Source organism: Leptodactylus fuscus, chromosome 1 (genome assembly GCF_031893055.1).
Source record: "Leptodactylus fuscus isolate aLepFus1 chromosome 1, aLepFus1.hap2, whole genome shotgun sequence".
Taxonomy (NCBI): Eukaryota; Metazoa; Chordata; class Amphibia; order Anura; family Leptodactylidae; genus Leptodactylus; species Leptodactylus fuscus.
In genome coordinates this window covers 1,698,320-1,718,720 of record NC_134265.1, presented here as the reverse complement: position 1 = coordinate 1,718,720, position 20,401 = coordinate 1,698,320, and the positions used below count along the sequence as shown (strand labels likewise).

At 47.9% G+C, this 20,401-nt stretch overlaps 1 protein-coding gene and 1 long non-coding RNA gene across 5 annotated transcripts in view; one reads left to right on the top strand and one right to left on the bottom strand.

The window, feature by feature from the left end:
• The window catches only part of LOC142197029 (dual specificity testis-specific protein kinase 1-like), a 61,403-nt gene extending 58,077 nt beyond the window's left edge, over positions 1 to 3,326 (top strand). For all 4 annotated transcript variants that reach the window (XM_075267074.1, XM_075267065.1, XM_075267055.1 and 1 more), the window contains exon 10: positions 935 to 3,326. In XM_075267074.1, coding sequence (XP_075123175.1) covers positions 935 to 2,532 — 1,598 coding nt within the window. In that variant the 3' untranslated portion in view covers positions 2,533 to 3,326. The remainder of the gene's footprint in view (positions 1 to 934) is intronic.
• Positions 3,327 to 8,569: 5,243 nt separating this feature from the next.
• LOC142191409 (uncharacterized) lies at positions 8,570 to 9,582 on the bottom strand. The gene is made up of 3 exons (XR_012714982.1): positions 9,522 to 9,582; positions 9,117 to 9,260; positions 8,570 to 8,708 (listed from the first exon to the last, which is right to left on the bottom strand). It is a non-coding gene; the product is annotated as an uncharacterized LOC142191409 (long non-coding RNA).
• Positions 9,583 to 20,401: the final 10,819 nt, after the last annotated feature.

The window sequence follows — 20,401 nt, the reverse complement described above, 5'->3', positions numbered from 1 at the left end:
ACCGGTGGCTAGTTGTTATATCGGTGGGTCCTTGTTATACCGGTGGCTAGTTGTTATACCGGTGGCTAGTTGTTATACCGGTGGCTAGTTGTTATACCGGCGGGTCGTTTTTATACCGGCGGATAGTTGTTATACCGGTGGGTCGTTGTTATACCGGCGGGTCGTTTTTATACCGGTAGGTCGTTGTTATACCGTTGGGTCGTTGTTATACCGGTGGATAGTTGTTATACCGGTGGCTAGTTGTTATACCGGTGGCTAGTTGTTATATCGGTGGGTCCTTGTTATACCGGTGGCTAGTTGTTATACCGGTGGCTAGTTGTTATACCGGTGGCTAGTTGTTATACCGGTGGCTAGTTGTTATACCGGTGGGTCGTTGTTATACCGGCGGGTCGTTTTTATACCGGTAGGTCGTTGTTATACCGTTGGGTCGTTGTTATACCGGTGGATAGTTGTTTTTTTTTACCGGTGGCTAGTTGTTATACTGGTGGGTCGTTGTTATACCGGTGAGTAGTTGTTATACCGGTGGGTAGTTGTTATACCGGTGGGGCGTTGTTATACCGGTGGGGCGTAGTTATACCGGTGGGGCGTAGTTATACCGGTGGGGCGTAGTTATACCGGTGGGGTGTTGTTATAACGGTGGGTCGTTGTTATAACGGTGGGTCGTTGTTATACCGGTGGGTAGTTTTTTTTTACCAGTGGCTAGTTGTTATACCGGTGGCTAGTTGTTATACATTTGGGGCATTGTTATACCGGTGGGGCATTGTTATATCTGTGGGTGTTACACGTGGGTATGGTGTGGCAGGGAACATCCATGTGTGTCCACCATCTTTTTCTAATGAAATCTTTGACTACTCTTATCTCCTGGCTTCAGTAACCGCCCCAGCCCATGAACACCGTCTAATCTAAGCATATAACAAGGTTTTATTTCTCACAGGTGGAGGAAAAACTTCCGAGGACCCCGGTAATCAGGAGCGGACCTGGGATCTCCCTCCCCCACCAGACCAGCGTTTGTCCCGGAGCCAGTCTGACATGTTCTCTCCTCAGTCACCGCTGGCTTTCCGATCTCGTGGCCCCTACACAGACTTACTACCCGACACTCCTGCCCGCTTCAATCCCTTCTCACAACGAGAAGATCTGAAAGGTGGAAGAATCAAACTCTACGACACCCCAAGCAAATCTGTGATCTCACTAACCTTTGACCTCCCTCCACCATTGTCCTACCAGCTGAGCAGTCCGGTAACTCCTGAGCCCATAGTGGACACCCATTGTGAATTTTCTGATTTGGTTGCGCGACCGAGACGATGCAGATCCCTTCCTTCCTCTCCTGAAATCATACGTCGAGGAAGTCCTTGCCCTGTCACCACGCCAGTTCAAAGGGGTCATCGAGACAAAGGAGAGAGCAGCGCTGTCTGGCCAATGCCGGACGGCCGAGATACAAATGGCTTCTTACCAGACGATTTCCCAGATTCTCTGCCCCCGGAAAAATCTCCCGACAATCTGCCAGTAGGCAAAAAGTCTCCCCAAAATCTACAGTCAAATGGGATTTCCAGCCCTTTGTTGGACAAAGACTGGACTGTAAACACCAGCACTAAACGTTTCAGTACAGAATGGAGAACAACGCAGCATTGTGAGCCCCAGGTTGTCAACGAGACACTAAGAGACTACATGAAGGAGAACCCTACTGAAGTGAGGAAGGTCCTGCTCTGTAATGGAGACAAGACCATGAGAAGTCCACCGTCTGGAGAAAATGACTTGAAGGGGCAAGAAACTGTAGATGCATCCACCAGTGTCCATGAATGGAAGGATGACCATTTCTCTGGGGATCTTTCTACTCCAGGAGGCCTAAAATCTCAAGAGAGATCCAAAGACTGGAACAGAAAGTGGAAACCCAATGGCGCATCATCAGAGGGTCAGCCCGAGCTGGACCACCCTGGGACTGGGGAACCAATGGATTGCTCAAGCAGTCCTGACAGCACAGAAGAAAATACTTTCTGCAGAAGACTGCCGCGCCTACAAACCAATGGATCTCTTCTGGCTTCTTCTTCTCCTCCTCACTCCTCATCATCTTCCACACCCTTGTCTTCCCGTTCCCCTTCCCCTCCAGTCAGCACTTGGCAACTAGAGCCACAAAGCGTCCCAAATAGGTTGAGCCTCTCGGACAATAACAATGTGGTCAGCAGTAAGCCCATCCGATGGGTTGGACTGCTCAATCCACATCCGATGGGCTCTCTAGAGGGTAATTTATGGGAAGGCAGTTTGCCCGGCCTCGGCTGTGAAGGTGCTGAGAGTGGTAGCATGGCTCCTCTCCATGCATCCTCCAGTTCCGTCCTGGACCATGAGGAGACGGTTTCCTGCCCTGCCTGCTGTCTGGGAGGATTTAGTTTCATATCAGTATGTCGAAGGTCACCCCCAGACACATCCCGCTACCAGAACCTGAACTGCGAGGCCAGCCGAGGACTCATTCACACGGCGCCGAGGCTCAGCACTCCCCGGCCAGGACCCAGTAGGAAGCTGCCAGAAGCACAGACTTAGTGGTGTGCATAGACCCAAGCCACCAAGTGTGTTGCGGCACGACGCGGCGGCGGCTTTGTTTACATAACATGGAGTTGCCCGAAGGCTTGCATTCGCTTCACATCTTTACTCAGAGTCTGCACTTGGCTTAAGCTACAACAGGTGCAGACGAGAGAAGACTATGGAAAATGTTTTATTGTACAAAGAATTGTCATACGCTTGTGATGCAGAAGCTTGGCTATGATTTAGGGGGTCCTCTGGGTATATCTAGGTCTAGCATGATCCGAGACACAACTCCTCAACCCGATACACTATAGGTCCTCGTGTCTGCACAGTCATAGCCGGAATGAATGGCATGCCATGTGCGGGTCCATGAGCTAAATGCCTAAAAATGACTAGAACACAATTTCCATGTGGTGACAGTATGGCCGTCTAGTGGGGAAGAGCCCAGTGCAACCTGTCTAGTACTCTGCAGGCATTGTCTACATGATAGCAGCAGCTCGTCTTATACTGTGCATGAGCAACTCGTGTTGTACGGAGCAGAAGTAGCTCGCCCTGTTTGGTGCTGCAGCAATTTGCTTTGATAATCCTGCAAAGGTCATCTTGTACAATGAAGCAGCAACAGATCACCTTGTATAATGCAGAAGCTCGCCTTTTAAAGTGCTGCAGCAGCTCTCCTTGTACAGGTCATCTTGTGCTATGCAGCAGCTCTCCTTGTACAGTCGTCTTGTATAATGCAGCAGCTCTCCTTGTACAGATCATCTTGTACTATGCAGCAGCTCTCCTTGTACAGGTCATCTTGTGCTATGCAGCAGCTCTCCTTGTACAGATCATCATGTATAATGCAGCAGCTCTCCTTGTGCAGATCATCTTGTATAATGCAGCAGCTCTCCTTGTACAGATCATCTTGTATAATGCAGCAGCTCTCCTTGTACAGATCATCTTGTATAATGCAGCAGCTCTCCTTGTACAGATCATCTTGTATAATGCAGCAGCTCTCCTTGTACAGATCATCTTGTACTATGCAGCAGCTCTCCTTGTACAGGTCATCTTGTGCATGCAGCAGCTCTCCTTGTACAGATAATCTTGTGCATGCAGCAGCTCTCCTTGTACAGATCATCTTGTGCATGCAGCAGCTCTCCTTGTACAGATAATCTTGTGCATGCAGCAGCTCTCCTTGTACAGGTCGTCTTGTGCATGCAGCAGCTCTCCTTGTGCAGATCATCTTGTATAATGCAGCAGCTCTCCTTGTACAGATCATCTTGTGCATGCAGCAGCTCTCCTTGTACAGATGATCTTGTGCATGCAGCAGCTCTCCTTGTACAGGTCGTCTTGTGCATGCAGCAGCTCTCCTTGTACAGATCATCTTGTATAATGCAGCAGCTCTCCTTGTACAGATCATCTTGTATAATGCAGCAGCTCTCCTTGTACAGATCATCTTGTATAATGCAGCAGCTCTCCTTGTACAGATCATCTTGTGCGTGCAGCAGCTCTCCTTGTACAGGTCATCTTGTGCATGCAGCAGCTCTCCTTGTACAGATCATCTTGTGCATGCAGCAGCTCTCCTTGTACAGATCATCTTGTATAATGCAGCAGCTCTCCTTGTACAGGTCATCTTGTGCATGCAGCAGCTCTCCTTGTACAGATCATCTTGTATAATGCAGCAGCTCTCCTTGTACAGATAATCTTGTGCATGCAGCAGCTCTCCTTGTACAGGTCGTCTTGTGCATGCAGCAGCTCTCCTTGTACAGATCATCTTGTGCATGCAGCAGCTCTCCTTGTACAGATCATCTTGTATAATGCAGCAGCTCTCCTTGTACAGATCATCTTGTATAATGCAGCAGCTCTCCTTGTACAGATCATCTTGTATAATGCAGCAGCTCTCCTTGTACAGATCATCTTGTATAATGCAGCAGCTCTCCTTGTACAGATAATCTTGTGCATGCAGCAGCTCTCCTTGTACAGATCATCTTGTGCATGCAGCAGCTCTCCTTGTACAGATCATCTTGTATAATGCAGCAGCTCTCCTTGTACAGGTCATCTTGTGCATGCAGCAGCTCTCCTTGTACAGATCATCTTGTATAATGCAGCAGCTCTCCTTGTACAGATCATCTTGTGCATGCAGCAGCTCTCCTTGTACAGATCATCTTGTATAATGCAGCAGCTCTCCTTGTACAGATCATCTTGTGCATGCAGCAGCTCTCCTTGTACAGATCATCTTGTATAATGCAGCAGCTCTCCTTGTACAGATCATCTTGTGCATGCAGCAGCTCTCCTTGTACAGATCATCTTGTACTATGCAGCAGCTCTCCTTGTACAGATCATCTTGTACTATGCAGCAGCTCTCCTTGTACGGTGCAGCAGTAGCCAGCTTGGAGGGTGCTGCAGCAGTTTGCTTTGTACAACATGGTCTGCAGGTCAGGAAAGGTTACACTGGTGGTTGAAAAGCCCAAGTGAAGTATGAAGGTCTAAGGAAATGTGAAACTTTGCTCGCTATATGGGATTTCTTAGAAATCTTAAGGCTTTTCCTCTCCTACGGAAGGAAGCCATGTTTTTGTGGGTTTATTGGGAACTGGTGTGAGGTAGGTGTCACTGGGGGTGTCTCAGGACAGGTAGGTTATGCTGCTACCTGTGGGGGGGTCAGTGCTGCCTGCACATGATGGGGACACCTTTGAGGATGGGGGTGGGGATACTGATGTAAGGCTGTGTCTGTCCTTTGAGTGACCCCAGCTCCATGGCACATCTCTGTATAATGTATATGTATGTATCCTCCATGCTTTATACTGCGGCTGGGCTGAGATCCTGTAATCCTCCTCCAGGGCATTACTTAGTGGGAGTTTTCTTTCTTCCTTATACTACTGTACAATGCCTATTATAAACACTACATCTCCCAAAATGCACTGCAACAGATAATCTGGATTACAGACACTGTACTAGATAGTGTCAGGGAAGTATGAGCCGTCAGGAGAGAGGTAAATATGTGAATGCAGCTCTGCATGTGACTGGAGTATAAGACCCGTAAAAGATAGAGTAGACCAGTTGCATCTCCCAGGATCCCCATTAGACCTCTGGCTGCAGAGCGTTCTTTTCCCGGGATCCCCATTAGACCTCTGGCTGCAGAGCGTTCTTTTCCCGGGATCCCCATTAGACCTCTGGCTGCAGAGCGTTCTTTTCCCGGGATCCCCATTAGACCTCTGGCTACAGAGCGTTCTTTTCCCGGGATCCCCATTAGACCTCTGGCTGCAGAGCGTTCTTTTCCCGGGATCCCCATTAGACCTCTGGCTGCAGAGCCTTCTTTTCCCGGGATCCCCATTAGACCTCTGGCTGCAGAGCCTTCTTTTCCCGGGATCCCCATTAGGCCTCTGGCTGCAGAGCCTTCTTTTCCCGGGATCCCCATTAGACCTCTGGCTGCAGAGCGTTCTTTTCCCGGGATCCCCATTAGACCTCTGGCTGCATAGCGTTCTTTTTCCGGGATCCCCATTAGACCTCTGGCTGCAGAGCGTTCTTTTCCCGGGATCCCCATTAGACCTCTGGCTGCAGAGCCTTCTTTTCCCGGGATCCCCATTAGACCTCTGGCTGCAGAGCCTTCTTTTCCCGGGATCCCCATTAGGCCTCTGGCTGCAGAGCCTTCTTTTCCCGGGATCCCTATTAGACCTCTGGCTGCAGAGCGTTCTTTTCCCGGGATCCCCATTAGACCTCTGGCTGCAGAGCGTTCTTTTCCCGGGATCCCCATTAGACCTCTGGCTGCAGAGTGTTCTTTTCCCGGGATCCCCATTAGACCTCTGGCTGCAGAGCGTTCTTTTCCCGGGATCCCCATTAGACCTCTGGCCGCAGAGCGTTCTTTTCCCGAGATCCCCATTAGACCTCTGGCTGCAGAGCGTTCTTTTCCCGGGATCCCCATTAGACCTCTGGCTGCAATGGGTTTTTTTCCCAGGATCTCCATCACTTCTGACAATCTTCTGTCCAATCCCCGTTTTTTTGGTTCTTCACTGTGTTGCCCTCTAAGCAAGCACTTTATCTCGCGTTACTGTCGCCCCCTCCCGTCCCCAGCGTGAAGCACTTTATGTCCCGTCACTGAACTCGTAGACGGAAGACTTGGATGGTGATGATGATGACAGTGATGACCGGTCCTTTTTCTGTGACCTGCACTTTGTCGTCTTGTTCCTGGTTTTGCTACTGACACTTTTGGTGAATTTAAGCACTTAACCCCCCGTGTGCCGTGCCCCTCCATCCTCACGCTTTTTACACCCCTCACCCATACATCTGGCTCACATTGCTTTACACTACCTCAATGTGTATGACACTGACTCCCTTCGCCCCCCACACACAGCGCAGGGCACTCTCTAGAACTTTCTGTCACCTTTATGTTTGGATAGGAGTCCAGCCCTGATATTTATTGTTGCAGACTCGTTGGGTTTCCGTTCACTACTCTAGACATCTCCGCCATCATGGATGGGTCTATAGAAATGTCTCTCGAGAGCAATATTCGTGGCAGACAGAGAGGTTCCCCTCCCCCTTCTATGCAATCAGCCATTCCTGGTGTACCCCGATACCCCAGGCCCCCCAGAAGCTCTGCTCAGATTTCCCCGACGACAGGCTTATTGACCCCCATTAACTCTTTCACACAGAATTAGCAGATTTGTAGCACTTCTCCCGAAACAAGGGCTTGAGTCCCCACACGTCCCCATTGAAGCGGGTGTAACAATCTCCCCCCTGCCATGGAATGATCCAGGCCCCCCTGGACACTGAGCCGCTCCCGACGTCTGATGATTTTGCCTTTGACTATAAGGGCTCTCGATAATTCAGCGTTTCATCTCTTCTGTACCTCGCGTTTTGTTGATAATTCTCAATGTTTTTGCTCTTGAATCTTTGACATTTTTGCAGCTTTTCCTTCCTTAAAATTCTTTTTGAATATTCCCCCTCCCTGTAAATAAAGATTTCTGTTCTGTCCCCCGAATCCTGTGGCCCCTGATCTTGTAACCGTGCACTGCCGATTTGTGTTTTATTTTTCGGATTTTTATTTTATTATAATTTTGAAAATGGTACCCAAAAAAGAATGCGAGTAATATATACAAAGCTTATTTAAGACGTTTCAATAAAATTATCTATGACAAATGAGCAGAATGTCTGGTTCTTATGGAGCCTCGCGCCAGAAGATCTGTCCTGGACGTTACAGACCTGATCCTCATGCAGATAGACCTGTCCTAGATGTTACTGACCTGTCCTCATGCAGATAGACCTGTCCTAGATGTTACTGACCTGTCCTCATGCTGATAGACCTGTCCTAGATGTTACTGACCTGATCCTCATGGAGATAGACCTGTCCTAGATGTTACTGACCTGATCCTCATGCAGATAGACCAGTCCTAGATGTTACTGACCTGAGCCTCATGCTGATAGACCTGTCCTAGATGTTACAGACCTGATCCTTGTGCAGATAGACCTATCCTAGATGTTACTGACCTGATCCTCATGCAGATAAACCTGTCCTAGATGTTACTGACCTGATACTCATGCTGATAGACCTATCCTAGATGTTACTGACCTGATCCTCATGGAGATAGACCTGTCCTAGATGTTACTGACCTGATCCTCATGCTGATAGACCTGTCCTAGATGTTACAGACCTGTCCTCATGCAGATAGACCTGTCCTAGATGTTACTGACCTGATCCTCATGCTGATAGACCTGTCCTAGATGTTACAGACCTGTCCTCATGCAGATAGACCTGTCCTAGATGTTACTGACCTGATCCTCATGCAGATAGACCAGTCCTAGATGTTACTGACCTGAGCCTCATGCTGATAGACCTGTCCTAGATGTTACAGACCTGTCCTCATGCAGATAGACCTGTCCTAGATGTTACTGACCTGTCCTCATGCTGATAGACCTGTCCTAGATGTTACTGACCTGATCCTCATGGAGATAGACCTGTCCTAGATGTTACTGACCTGATCCTCATGCAGATAGACCAGTCCTAGATATTACTGACCTGATCCTCATGGAGATAGACCTATCCTAGATGTTACTGACCTGATCCTCATGCTAATAGACCTGTCCTAGACATTACTGACCTGAGCCTCATGCTGATAGACCTGTCCTAGATGTTACAGACCTGATCCTCATGCTGATAGACCTGTCCTAGATGTTACAGACCTGATCCTCATGCTGATAGACCTGTCCTAGATGTTACAGACCTGTCCTCATGCTGATAGACCTGTCCTAGATGTTACTGACCTGATCCTCATGGAGATAGACCTGTCCTGGACGTTACTGACCTGATCCTCATGGAGATAGACCTGTCCTGGACGTTACAGACCTGTCCCCCATGCTGATAGACCTGTCCTAGATGTTACTGACCTGATCCTCATGCTGATAGACCTGTCCTGGATGTTACAGACCTGTCCCTCATGCTGATAGACCTGTCCTAGATGTTACAGACCTGTCCTCATGCTGATAGACCTGTCCTAGATGTTACTGACCTGATCCTCATGGAGATAGACCTGTCCTGGACGTTACTGACCTGATCCTCATGCTGATAGACCTGTCCTAGATGTTACTGACCTGATCCTCATGGAGATAGACCTGTCCTATATGTTACAGACCTGATCCTCATGCTGATAGACCTGTCCTAGATGTTACTGACCTGATCCTCATGCTGATAGACCTGTCCTAGATGTTACTGACCTGATCCTCATGGAGATAGACCTGTCCTAGATGTTACAGACCTGATCCTCATGCTGATAGACCTGTCCTCATGCTGATAGACCTGTCCTAGATGTTACAGACCTGTCCTCATGCTGATAGACCTGTCCTAGATGTTACAGACCTGTCCTCATGCAGATAGACATGTCCTAGATGTTACTGACCTGTCCTCATGCTGATAGACCTGTCCTAGATGTTACAGACCTGTCCTCATGCTGATAGACCTGTCCTAGATGTTACAGACCTGTCCTCATGCTGATAGACCTGTCCTAGATGTTACAGACCTGTCCCTCATGCAGATAGACCTGTCCTAGATGTTACAGACCTGTCCCTCATGCTGATAGACCTGTCCTAGATGTTACAGACCTGTCCTCATGCAGATAGACCTGTCCTAGATGTTACTGACCTGATCCTCATGCAGATAGACCTGTCCTAGATGTTACTGACCTGATCCTCATGCTGATAGACCTGTCCTGGATGTTACTGACCTGTCCTCATGCAGATAGACCTGTCCTAGATGTTACTGACCTGATCCTCATGCAGATAGACCTGTCCTAGACGGAACTGACCTGATCCTCATGCAGATAGACCTGTCCTAGATGTTACTGACCTGATCCTCATGCTGATAGACCTGTCCTAGATGTTACTGACCTGATCCTCATGCTGATAGACCTGTCCTAGATGTTACTGACCTGATCCTCATGCAGATAGACCTGTCCTAGATGTTACTGACCTGATCCTCATGCTGATAGACCTGTCCTAGATGTTACTGACCTGATCCTCATGCAGATAGACCTGTCCTAGATGTTACTGACCTGATCCTCATGCTGATAGACCTGTCCTAGATGTTACTGACCTGATCCTCATGCAGATAGACCTGTCCTAGATGTTACTGACCTGATCCTCATGCAGATAGACCTGTCCTAGATGTTACAGACCTGTCCTCATGCAGATAGACCTGTCCTAGACGGAACTGACCTGATCCTCATGCAGATAGACCTGTCCTAGATGTTACTGACCTGATCCTCATGCAGATAGACCTGTCCTAGATGTTACAGACCTGTCCCCCATGCTGATAGACCTGTCCTAGATGTTACTGACCTGATCCTCATGCAGATAGACCTGTCCTAGATGTTACAGACCTGATCCTCATGGCGATAGACCTGTCCTAGATGTTACTGACCTGATCCTCATGCAGATAGACCTGTCCTAGATGTTACTGACCTGATCCTCATGCAGATAGACCTGTCCTAGACGGTACAGACCTGATCCTCATGCAGATAGACCTGTCCTAGACGGTACAGACCTGATCCTCATGCAGATAGACCTGTCCTAGACGGTACAGACCTGATCCTCATGCAGATAGACCTGTCCTAGACGGTACAGACCTGATCCTCATGATAGTAGACAGGTCCTTGTTCTTATAGACTTGAGCTTCATGTGATCTTAGTCTGCACTTAATGTTATACTTGCCACAATTCTGTGCCTCGTGTTTTTCGGGTTTGTGCCTTGTCTTTCCCTTTGCCATTTATGATGGATATTTATACCATTAGATAGTGGTCTGGTTTGCAGTTGGTAGACGTTGAGCCACATGTGAGGACGTGATGTTGTCTTGGTGTGTTTATCGCTGGTGCTCCTCACCTACATACAAGTATCCTTAGAAGGACTTTCCGAGGTCGCAGGGAGTTAATGCAGAGGATGGTGTTTGACATTCACTCCCCGCACAGAGTCCTATTGTCTCGCACATCTATAAATCCGTCGTAGGTGTGAGCAGTGAATGGTCTCATTGTCTGGACCGATGTCCTTGTGTTACATGATAGAGAAGAAGAAGATGGAAGATGTTATAAAATCTGTGTTTGTGACATCCATGGAGAACTGGGTAACAATAGGGAGGAGGCAACTGTGATGGGGTAAATGACATCCAAGTAGGATCTGTAGCGGAAAGATGATCAAGGAAGAGGGATATGGCAGGGGATATAGTGGGTACCAGAGTTGGAAAGGCAGGCAAGTAGATCACTAATAATTTATGTGGGTATGCAATATAAGTATATATTGGTGAATACAAGGAGGCATCCAAACAAAACGAGGATCTTCATTGAAGACCTAGAATGTATTGTGATTACTGATCCCCAGAAGGATCTGTCCTGTAAGTAGTGAACACCAGAAGGATCTGTCCTGAGAGCAGTGAATACCAGAAGGATCTGTCCTGTAAGTAGTGACCACCAGAAGGATCTGTCCTGTGAGCAGTGACCACCAGAAGGATCTGTCCTGTGAGCAGCGAACACCAGAAGGATCTGTCCTGTGATCAGCGACCACCAGAAGGATCTGTCCTGAGAGCAGCGACCACCAGAAGGATCTGTCCTGTGATCAGCGACCACCAGAAGGATCTGTCCTGAGAGCAGCAAACACCAGAAGGATCTGTCCTGTGAGCAGTGACCACCAGAAGGATCTGTCCTGTGAGCAGTGACCACCAGAAGGATCTGTCCTGTAAGTAGCGACCACCAGAAGGATCTGTCCTGTGAGCAGCGAACACCAGAAGGATCTGTCCTGTGAGCAGCGAACACCAGAAGGATCTGTCCTGTGAGCAGTGACCACCAGAAGGATCTGTCCTGTGAGCAGCGACCACCAGAAGGATCTGTCCTGTGAGCAGCGAACACCAGAAGGATCTGTCCTGTGAGCAGCGAACACCAGAAGGATCTGTCCTGTGAGCAGCGAACACCAGAAGGATCTGTCTTGTGAGCAGCGACCACCAGAAGGATCTGTCCTGTGAGCAGCGACCACCAGAAGGATCTGTCCTGTGAGCAGCGAACACCAGAAGGATCTGTCCTGTGAGCAGCGAACACCAGAAGGATCTGTCCTGTGAGCAGCGAACACCAGAAGGATCTGTCCTGAGAGCAGCGAACACCAGAAGGCTCTGTCCTGAGAGCAGCGAACACCAGAAGGCTCTGTCCTGAGAGCAGCGAACACCAGAAGGATCTGTCTTGTGAGCAGCGACCACCAGAAGGATCTGTCCTGTGAGCAGCGACTACCAGAAGGATCTGTCCTGTGAGCAGTGACCACCAGAAGGATCTGTCCTGTGAGCAGCGACCACCAGAAGGATCTGTCCTGAGAGCAGCGAACACCAGAAGGATCTGTCTTGTGAGCAGCGACCACCAGAAGGATCTGTCCTGTGAGCAGCGAACACCAGAAGGCTCTGTCCTGTAAGTAGCGACCACCAGAAGGATCTGTCCTGTGAGCAGCGAACACCAGAAGGCTCTGTCCTGAGAGAAGCGAACACCAGAAGGATCTGTCCTGTGAGCAGCGAACACCAGAAGGCTCTGTCCTGAGAGCAGCGAACACCAGAAGGATCTGTCCTGTGAGCAGCGAACACCAGAAGTATCTGTCCTCCTATGAGCAGCGAACACCAGAAGTATCTGTCCTCCTGTGAGCAGCGACCACCAGAAGGATCTGTCCTGAGAGCAGCGAACACCAGAAGGATCTGTCCTGTGAGCAGCGAACACCAGAAGTATCTGTCCTCCTATGAGCAGCGAACACCAGAAGTATCTGTCCTCCTGTGAGCAGCGACCACCAGAAGGATCTGTCCTGAGAGCAGCGAACACCAGAAGGCTCTGTCCTGAGAGCAGCGAACACCAGAAGGATCTGTCCTGTGAGCAGCGAACACCAGAAGGATCTGTCCTGTGTGCAGCGAACACCAGAAGTATCTGTCCTCCTATGAGCAGCGAACACCAGAAGTATCTGTCCTCCTGTGAGCAGCGACCACCAGAAGGATCTGTCCTGTGAGCAGCGACCACCAGAAGGATCTGTCCTGTGAGCAGCGACCACCAGAAGGATCTGTCCTGTGAGCAGCGACCACCAGAAGGATCTGGCCTGTGAGCAGTGAACACCAGAAGGATCTGGCCTGTGAGCAGCGAACACCAGAAGGATCTGGCCCATCTGGAGAATGTGAGATGCTCATCTGGGCATCCACCTGTTATGGTTCCACTAAGACCCCATATGGCGAATGTCATCCATGCACATCTGCCAGTTATAAAACCTACTGAGAGCTCATCTATAGGATGTGAGACACTCAATTATGTACAAACACCAGTCAAACAACCTACTGAGAAGCCATCTTGAGGATGTGAGGTTCTCATCCATGCACATTCACCTTCTTAGACCTGATCTGTAGAGCGTGAGACATAAATCCATACACATCTACCAGTTATGAACCGTACTGTTATCCCATCTATAGAATGTGAGATGCTCATCTATAGGCATCCTCCAGATATAGAACCTGTTGAGATCCCATCAGAAGAATGTGAGATGACCATCTATAGGCATCCTCCAGATAGAGAACCTGTTGAGATCCCATCAGAAGAATGTGAGATGACCATCTATGTTTATCCACCAGTTATGGATCTACTAAGACCCCATTTATAGAATGAGAATCTCTCAGCCATTCACATCCACCACATATGGAATATATTGAGATCCTATCAGAAATATGTGAGATGTCTATCTATGTGCATCTACCAGTTATGGTCCTAGTAAGAACCCATGTAGAGAATTTCAGGCTCTCATCCGTGCACATCCATGTTTAACCTAATGAGAGTCCATGTTAATGTAGCATTTAGATACAGCGCTGTGTACACGAGGGGCTTCAGTCCTCTCACTCCGTCCTAACCCCTGATATAGTCTGACCATATGTGCGAGTGACCGCCATCGCCTCGAGGCTTGTGCGCTGGTGGAGACCATTGTGGTTTCTCTGACAAGTGTATTTTAGTCATTTCCTGGTGGGGGAGGACAAGAAGCAGAACTAACCGAGACCAGGAGTGGGGGGCTGAGAAGCCGGATGTGCCGGACAGGCCCCTACAATGAAAGGGAGAAGTATTACAGAGAAGGCATGAATACCACCCATGTGTACAGTGCCAGATACAACCTGGAAACCTTGTCTTATATCTGTCACAAATCTCAAATTTTAATCGTGACTTTGCGACTCACACGAGTGTTGGTTCATGATCTGTGCTCAGGTCAAGGTTTCCTATAGGTCAATTACATGTACAAGTCAATCCTTGGCTCTTCCAGTAGGGTTGGGGTAAAGATGATGGAGCATCTTCTGGGCAGATAGGACATTGCTGTGAGTTGGGTGAAATCTTCACCCAAGTCACGACAATGATCGCAGGATTGGCTACAGACATGGGTGGCGGCTTCTGGACTGTTTTAGAAGCTGATTTTGGGGCTGCACCCCAGTGCAGCATTTCTGGATCTAAGTCCCTCTGTGACCCCTACAGAACTGCGCAAATGCGGAACATCCAGGGATTGTAAGTAATGGACAAGAAATGGTCACACAAGTAGCGATTCAGCCTGAAATATCCATGAAATAAATATATATATTATATCTATATCTATCTATCTATCTATCTATCTATCTATCTATCTATCTATCTATCTATCTATATATATCCTATACTACTATTATACATGTGACAGTTTGGATGTTTGTTCCTCAATCATACATAAACCACTGAGCGGATTTGGATGAGGTTTGTCCCATAGATACTCTGTAACCTGGAGTAACACATTGGCTACTTTGTATCCCGGTAAAGGACATGGCTTCACAACTGTTCTGGATTTATGGTCACATACTATATTACATGTCCCATAGATACTCTGTAACCTGGAGTAACACATCGGCTACTTTGTATCTCAGTAAATGACATGGCTTCACTACTGTTCTGGATTTATGGTCACATACTATATTACATGTCCCATAGATACTCTGTAACCTGGAGTAACACATCGGCTACTTTGTATCCCAGTAAATGACATGGCTTCACTACTGTTCTGAATTTATGGTCACATACTATATTACATGTCCCATAGATACTCTGTAACCTGGAGTAACACATCGGCTACTTTGTATCCCGGTACATGACATGGCTTCACTACTGTTCTGGATTTATGGTCACATACTATATTACATGTCCCATAGATACTCTGTAACCTGGAGTAACACATCGGCTACTTTGTATCCCAGTAAATGACATGGCTTCACTACTGTTCTGAATTTATGGTCACATACTATATTACATGTCCCATAGATACTCTGTAACCTGGAGTAACACATCGGCTACTTTGTATCCCGGTAAATGACATGGCTTCACTACTGTTCTGGATTTATGGTCACACTAGCTGTTACCCGCGACTTGGTCTGCGGTGATTGTAGCAGTGGGTATATACAGGCGCGGGTAAGGTTTTCGTACTGTGTATAAAGGATGGGATATGAAATGTAACTTTGTATCTTGTTGTTGCTGTAATTCAGAGAATCCGTGAGACTTTTGTGTTGCAGTTACTTTGTATTAGAGCTGCTATATATACGGTGTTGGTATATACTGTATATAGTGACTTTGGGACAGAAGTATTTGAAGTTAACCCTTTCCCGCCGATGGCATTTTTTGATTTTCATTTTTGACTCCCCTCCTTCTAAACCCCATAACTTTTTTATTTCTCCGCTCCCAGAGCCATATGAGGTCTTAATTTTTCCTGGGACAAATTTTTCTTCATGATGCCGCCATTATTTATTCTATATAATGTACTGGGAAGCAGGGAAAAAATTCAAAATGGGGTGGATTTCAAGAAAAACTGCATTTCTGCGACTTTCTTATGGGCTTTGGTTTTACGGCGTTCACTGTGCAACCAAAATAACATGTCCCCTGTATTCTGTGTTTCGTTACGATTCCAGGGATACCAAATTTATATGGTTTTAGTTACATTTTGACCCCTTAAAAAAATCCCAAACTGTGTTAAAAAATTATTTTTTGAAAAGTCGCCACATTCTGACAGCCGTAACTTTTTTATACGTGCGTGTACGGGGATGTATAGGGCGTCTTTTTTTGCGGGACCGGGTGTACTTTTTAGTTCTACCATTTTCGGGAAATGTTATTGCTTAGATCACTTTTTATTCAATTTTTTATCAGAATCAAAACAGTGAAAAAATGGCGGTTTGGCACTTTTGACCATTTTTCCCGCTACGGCGTTTACCGAACAGGAAAGATATTTGTATAGCTTTGTAGAGCGGGCGATTTCAGACGTGGGGATACCTAACATGAATGTGTTTCACAGTTTTTAACTACTTTTATATGTGTTCTAGGGAAAGGGGGGTGATTTGAATTTTTAATCCTTTTTATTTATTTTTTTTATATTTTTTAACTTTTTGTAAACTTTTTTTTTTGCATTTATTAGACCGCCTAGGGGTATTGACATGGGTGGGCGGTGTCGCGGATTGTCAGAGCGGTGGGGGTCGGCAAACATGGCTGCTCCGGAGCGTTATAGAGCGCCTCCTGGAGTATCGGTAAGGTGAGGGGCAAAGTGGTAAAGTCTATGTATATGTGATTGTGTGGGGTTAGGGGCGAGGCTGTAGAGGGCAATATGAATTTTGTGGCTTGCTATGGTCCAAAGTGTGTGAGATTGCAGAGATGGTGGTGTGAGTTTGGGTTTTGTGGGGGTCCTGGCACAAACGTATGTGCGCTATTGTGACGAAAAGTAGCCTATTGCGCAATCGGGTGTATTAACTATGTTTGTGGAAAATTTCAGCCAAATCGGTCGAGCGGTTTTTCCGTGATTGAGGAACAAACATCCGAACATCCAAACTCACAAACCCACAAACTTTCACATTTATAATATTAATAGGATACTATATTACGCTGCTCCTGCAGCCGCTTATCTCAGGTCCCAGGTCTGTTATCTCTCTATGTAACACTCAGCTAACCCTCAGTCCATTGTGTACAAGCATCTGCATATTATCTGGTCTGCTCCAGTGCTGACACACTGGAGGGGAATCACCTTTACTCCACATTGGCAGATTGCTAATATTAAACATGGCGGGAAAAAGAAAATCTAATTTGTCACTAACACCGAGAGCTATGAAGGAGCCAGAAGTCACAGAGTTCTCCTCATGCGGAGCTGACAGGGATCATCGACGCCAACCACATGCTCATTATATGGAGACCCAGCAAGCTGCTGAGATGCCGGAACAATCACAGGCATGGACCAAGGAACGAGTTCAGCAGCAGCACAGCTTAAGAGCTGCCGAAACGCCGAATAATGAGCCCTGCAGAATAATGAGCCCTGCAGAATAATGAGCCCTGCAGAATAATGAGCCCTGTAAAATAATGAGCACTGCAAAGTATTGATCCCCACAACATACTGCCCCCTGCAAAATAACAACCCCTGCAAGATCATGGCTGCAAAATAACGACCACTGGAAAATAATGAGCATTACCATTAAGGCTGGGTTCACACAATGTATTTTGGCTCGTAATGTGGCACGTAATCGGCGCGGGAGCTTTTGATTTCAATGGGAGTGTGGATCATATACGCGGCGCTATTTTGCGGCCGTGATTTTGAAATCAATGGGAGTTTATACGGCCCGCAAAAGCTCCCGCGGCGTCGACATGCCAAATTACGAGGCAAAAGACATCATGTGAACCCGGCCTAAGGGTGACCGCTGTGTCCCCAACACCCCAATGTTTTCAGAGGACTGGGGTGCTGGATAATAAGTATATACAGTTATACAGAGCCGCTGCGAGGCCTCACCTATATACCATCTTATATATAAATGTGTTTCTGTCTGTTTGTCTGTTCTTTATGTGCGACCAAGTCCTCACCAGATTTGGCAGACAGATACATCCGTTGTCCGGGAGGATTTTAGACCAGGTCTCAGCTCTAGGACGTGACATTCCGGAGATACAGTTTTCCCAAAACGATGACCTGCATTAGCCAATACAAACCTGCAAGTCTTTCACTCGTGTTACAACTGCCGAACACACGGTCACATGTCCCTTATCAGCAAACAGAAGCTAGCAGGCACTTAGTCTCCACATGCACACAGCTTTACTCCAGGTTTACATAACAACCCAGTCATTGTTCTGCAATGCTGTAGGTCAGCCTTAGGCTGTGCTCAGATTGATGAATTTGTCGCGGATTTGGGGGCGGATTTTTTTCAATGGAAGGCAGAGATCGCATAAGGCCATGGAAAAAAAAAGCATCCTGATCAAATCCCTCCTGATTAGGCGCATTCATCCAAACCTAATCAGGAGTGGGATGCTGCAATGGAATGCTGATGAATGCATTGACATCCCATCATGGCTAGACCGTTGACCCCATTATAGTCCATGGGGACCACTGGTGTCTGCGCGCAGCCTCTGTTTTAGCACTGACTAATATCCACTATTACTGTGGATTGTTCATGAGGAGCTGCAGCAGTGACGACATGGATGGTCTGTGTCTTCTCATGAGGAGCTGCTGCAGTGACCACCTGGATGGTCTGTGTCTTCTCATGAGGAGCTGCTGCAGTGACCACCTGGATGGTTTGTGTCTTCTCATGAGGAGCTGCTGCAGTGACCACCTGGATGGTCTGTGTCTTCTCATGAGGAGCTCCAGCAGTGACGACCTGGATGGTCTGTGTCTTCTCACGAGGAGTTACTACAGTGACCACCTGGATGGTCTGTGTCTTCTCACGAGGAGTTACTAGAGTGACCACCTGGATGGTCTGTGTCTTCTCACGAGGAGTTACTAGAGTGACCACCTGGATGGTCTGTGTCTTCTCATGAGGAGCTCCAGCAGTGACCACCTGGATGGTCTGTGTCTTCTCATGAGGAGCTCCAGCAGTGACCACCTGGATGGCTTGTGTCTTCTCATGAGGAGCTGCTGGAGTGACCACCTGGATGGTCTGTGTCTTCTCTTGAGGAGCTGCAGCAGTGACGACATGGATGGTCTGTGTCTTCTCACGAGGAGTTACTAGAGTGACCACCTGGATGGTCTGTGTCTTCTCATGAGGAGCTCCAGCAGTGACCACCTGGATGGTCTGTGTCTTCTCATGAGGAGCTCCAGCAGTGACCACCTGGATGGCTTGTGTCTTCTCATGAGGAGCTGCTGGAGTGACCACCTGGATGGTCTGTGTCTTCTCTTGAGGAGCTGCAGCAGTGACGACATGGATGGTCTGTGTCTTCTCACGAGGAGCTCCAGCAGTGACCACCTGGATGGTCTGTGTCTTCTCACGAGGAGCTCCAGCAGTGACCACCTGGATGGTCTGTGTCTTCTCATGAGGAGCTGCTGGAGTGACCACCTGGATGGTCTGTGTCTTCTCATGAGGAGCTGCTGGAGTGACCATCTGGATGGTCTGTGTCTTCTCTTGAGGAGCTGCAGCAGTGACGACATGGATGGTCTGTGTCTTCTCACGAGGAGCTCCAGCAGTGACCACCTGGATGGTCTGTGTCTTCTCACGAGGAGCTCCAGCAGTGACCACCTGGATGGTCTGTGTCTTCTCATGAGGAGCTGCTGGAGTGACCACCTGGATAGTCTGTGTCTTCTCATGAGGAGCTCCAGCAGTGACCACCTGGATGGTCTGTGTCTTCTCATGAGGAGCTCCAGCAGTGACCACCTGGATGGTCTGTGTCTTCTCATGAGGAGCTGCTGGAGTGACCACCTGGATAGTCTGTGTCTTCTCATGAGGAGCTCCAGCAGTGACCACCTGGATGGTCTGTGTCTTCTCATGAGGAGCTGCAGCAGTGACCACCTGTATGGTCTGTGTCTTCTCTTGAGGAGCTGCAGCAGTGACGACATGGATGGTCTGTGTCTTCTCATGAGGAACTCCAGCAGTGACCACCTGGATGGTCTGTGTCTTCTCACGAGGAGCTCCAGCAGTGACCACCTGGATGGTCTGTGTCTCCTCATGTTATAGAGAATGGTCACACGATGATGAGCAGAACCACAGGAGGAGCTCGGTGACATGTCCTGGTCCATCCTTTGGCTATGACTATAATACCTGAAGCATAGCTATCTACCTGGACTCCATTCTCACTGCTCCTTGGGACAGACTTCTTGTGATTTTGACCCCACCAGGGCAGCTTATTGTTCATTCTGTGGGAATCATTGGTTTTGGGGAAAACCTAAACATTACTTTATTCTGAGGGACCTTATGTAAGATGTAGGTCATGTAAGTATGTGCAGGGACCTGTGTGTGAACAGGGCTGAATGTGGGGTCTAGTGTGAAAACATTCCCGTACAAACCATAACATTGCTCAAATTTGTTGAAAAACTACAAATTTCAATACAGTATTGTGATATGCTAGCCAAACCCTCAGGCCGTAATACACGACACAACCACTGGGTGGCCACACATAGACACATCTCGGATAGACATCTC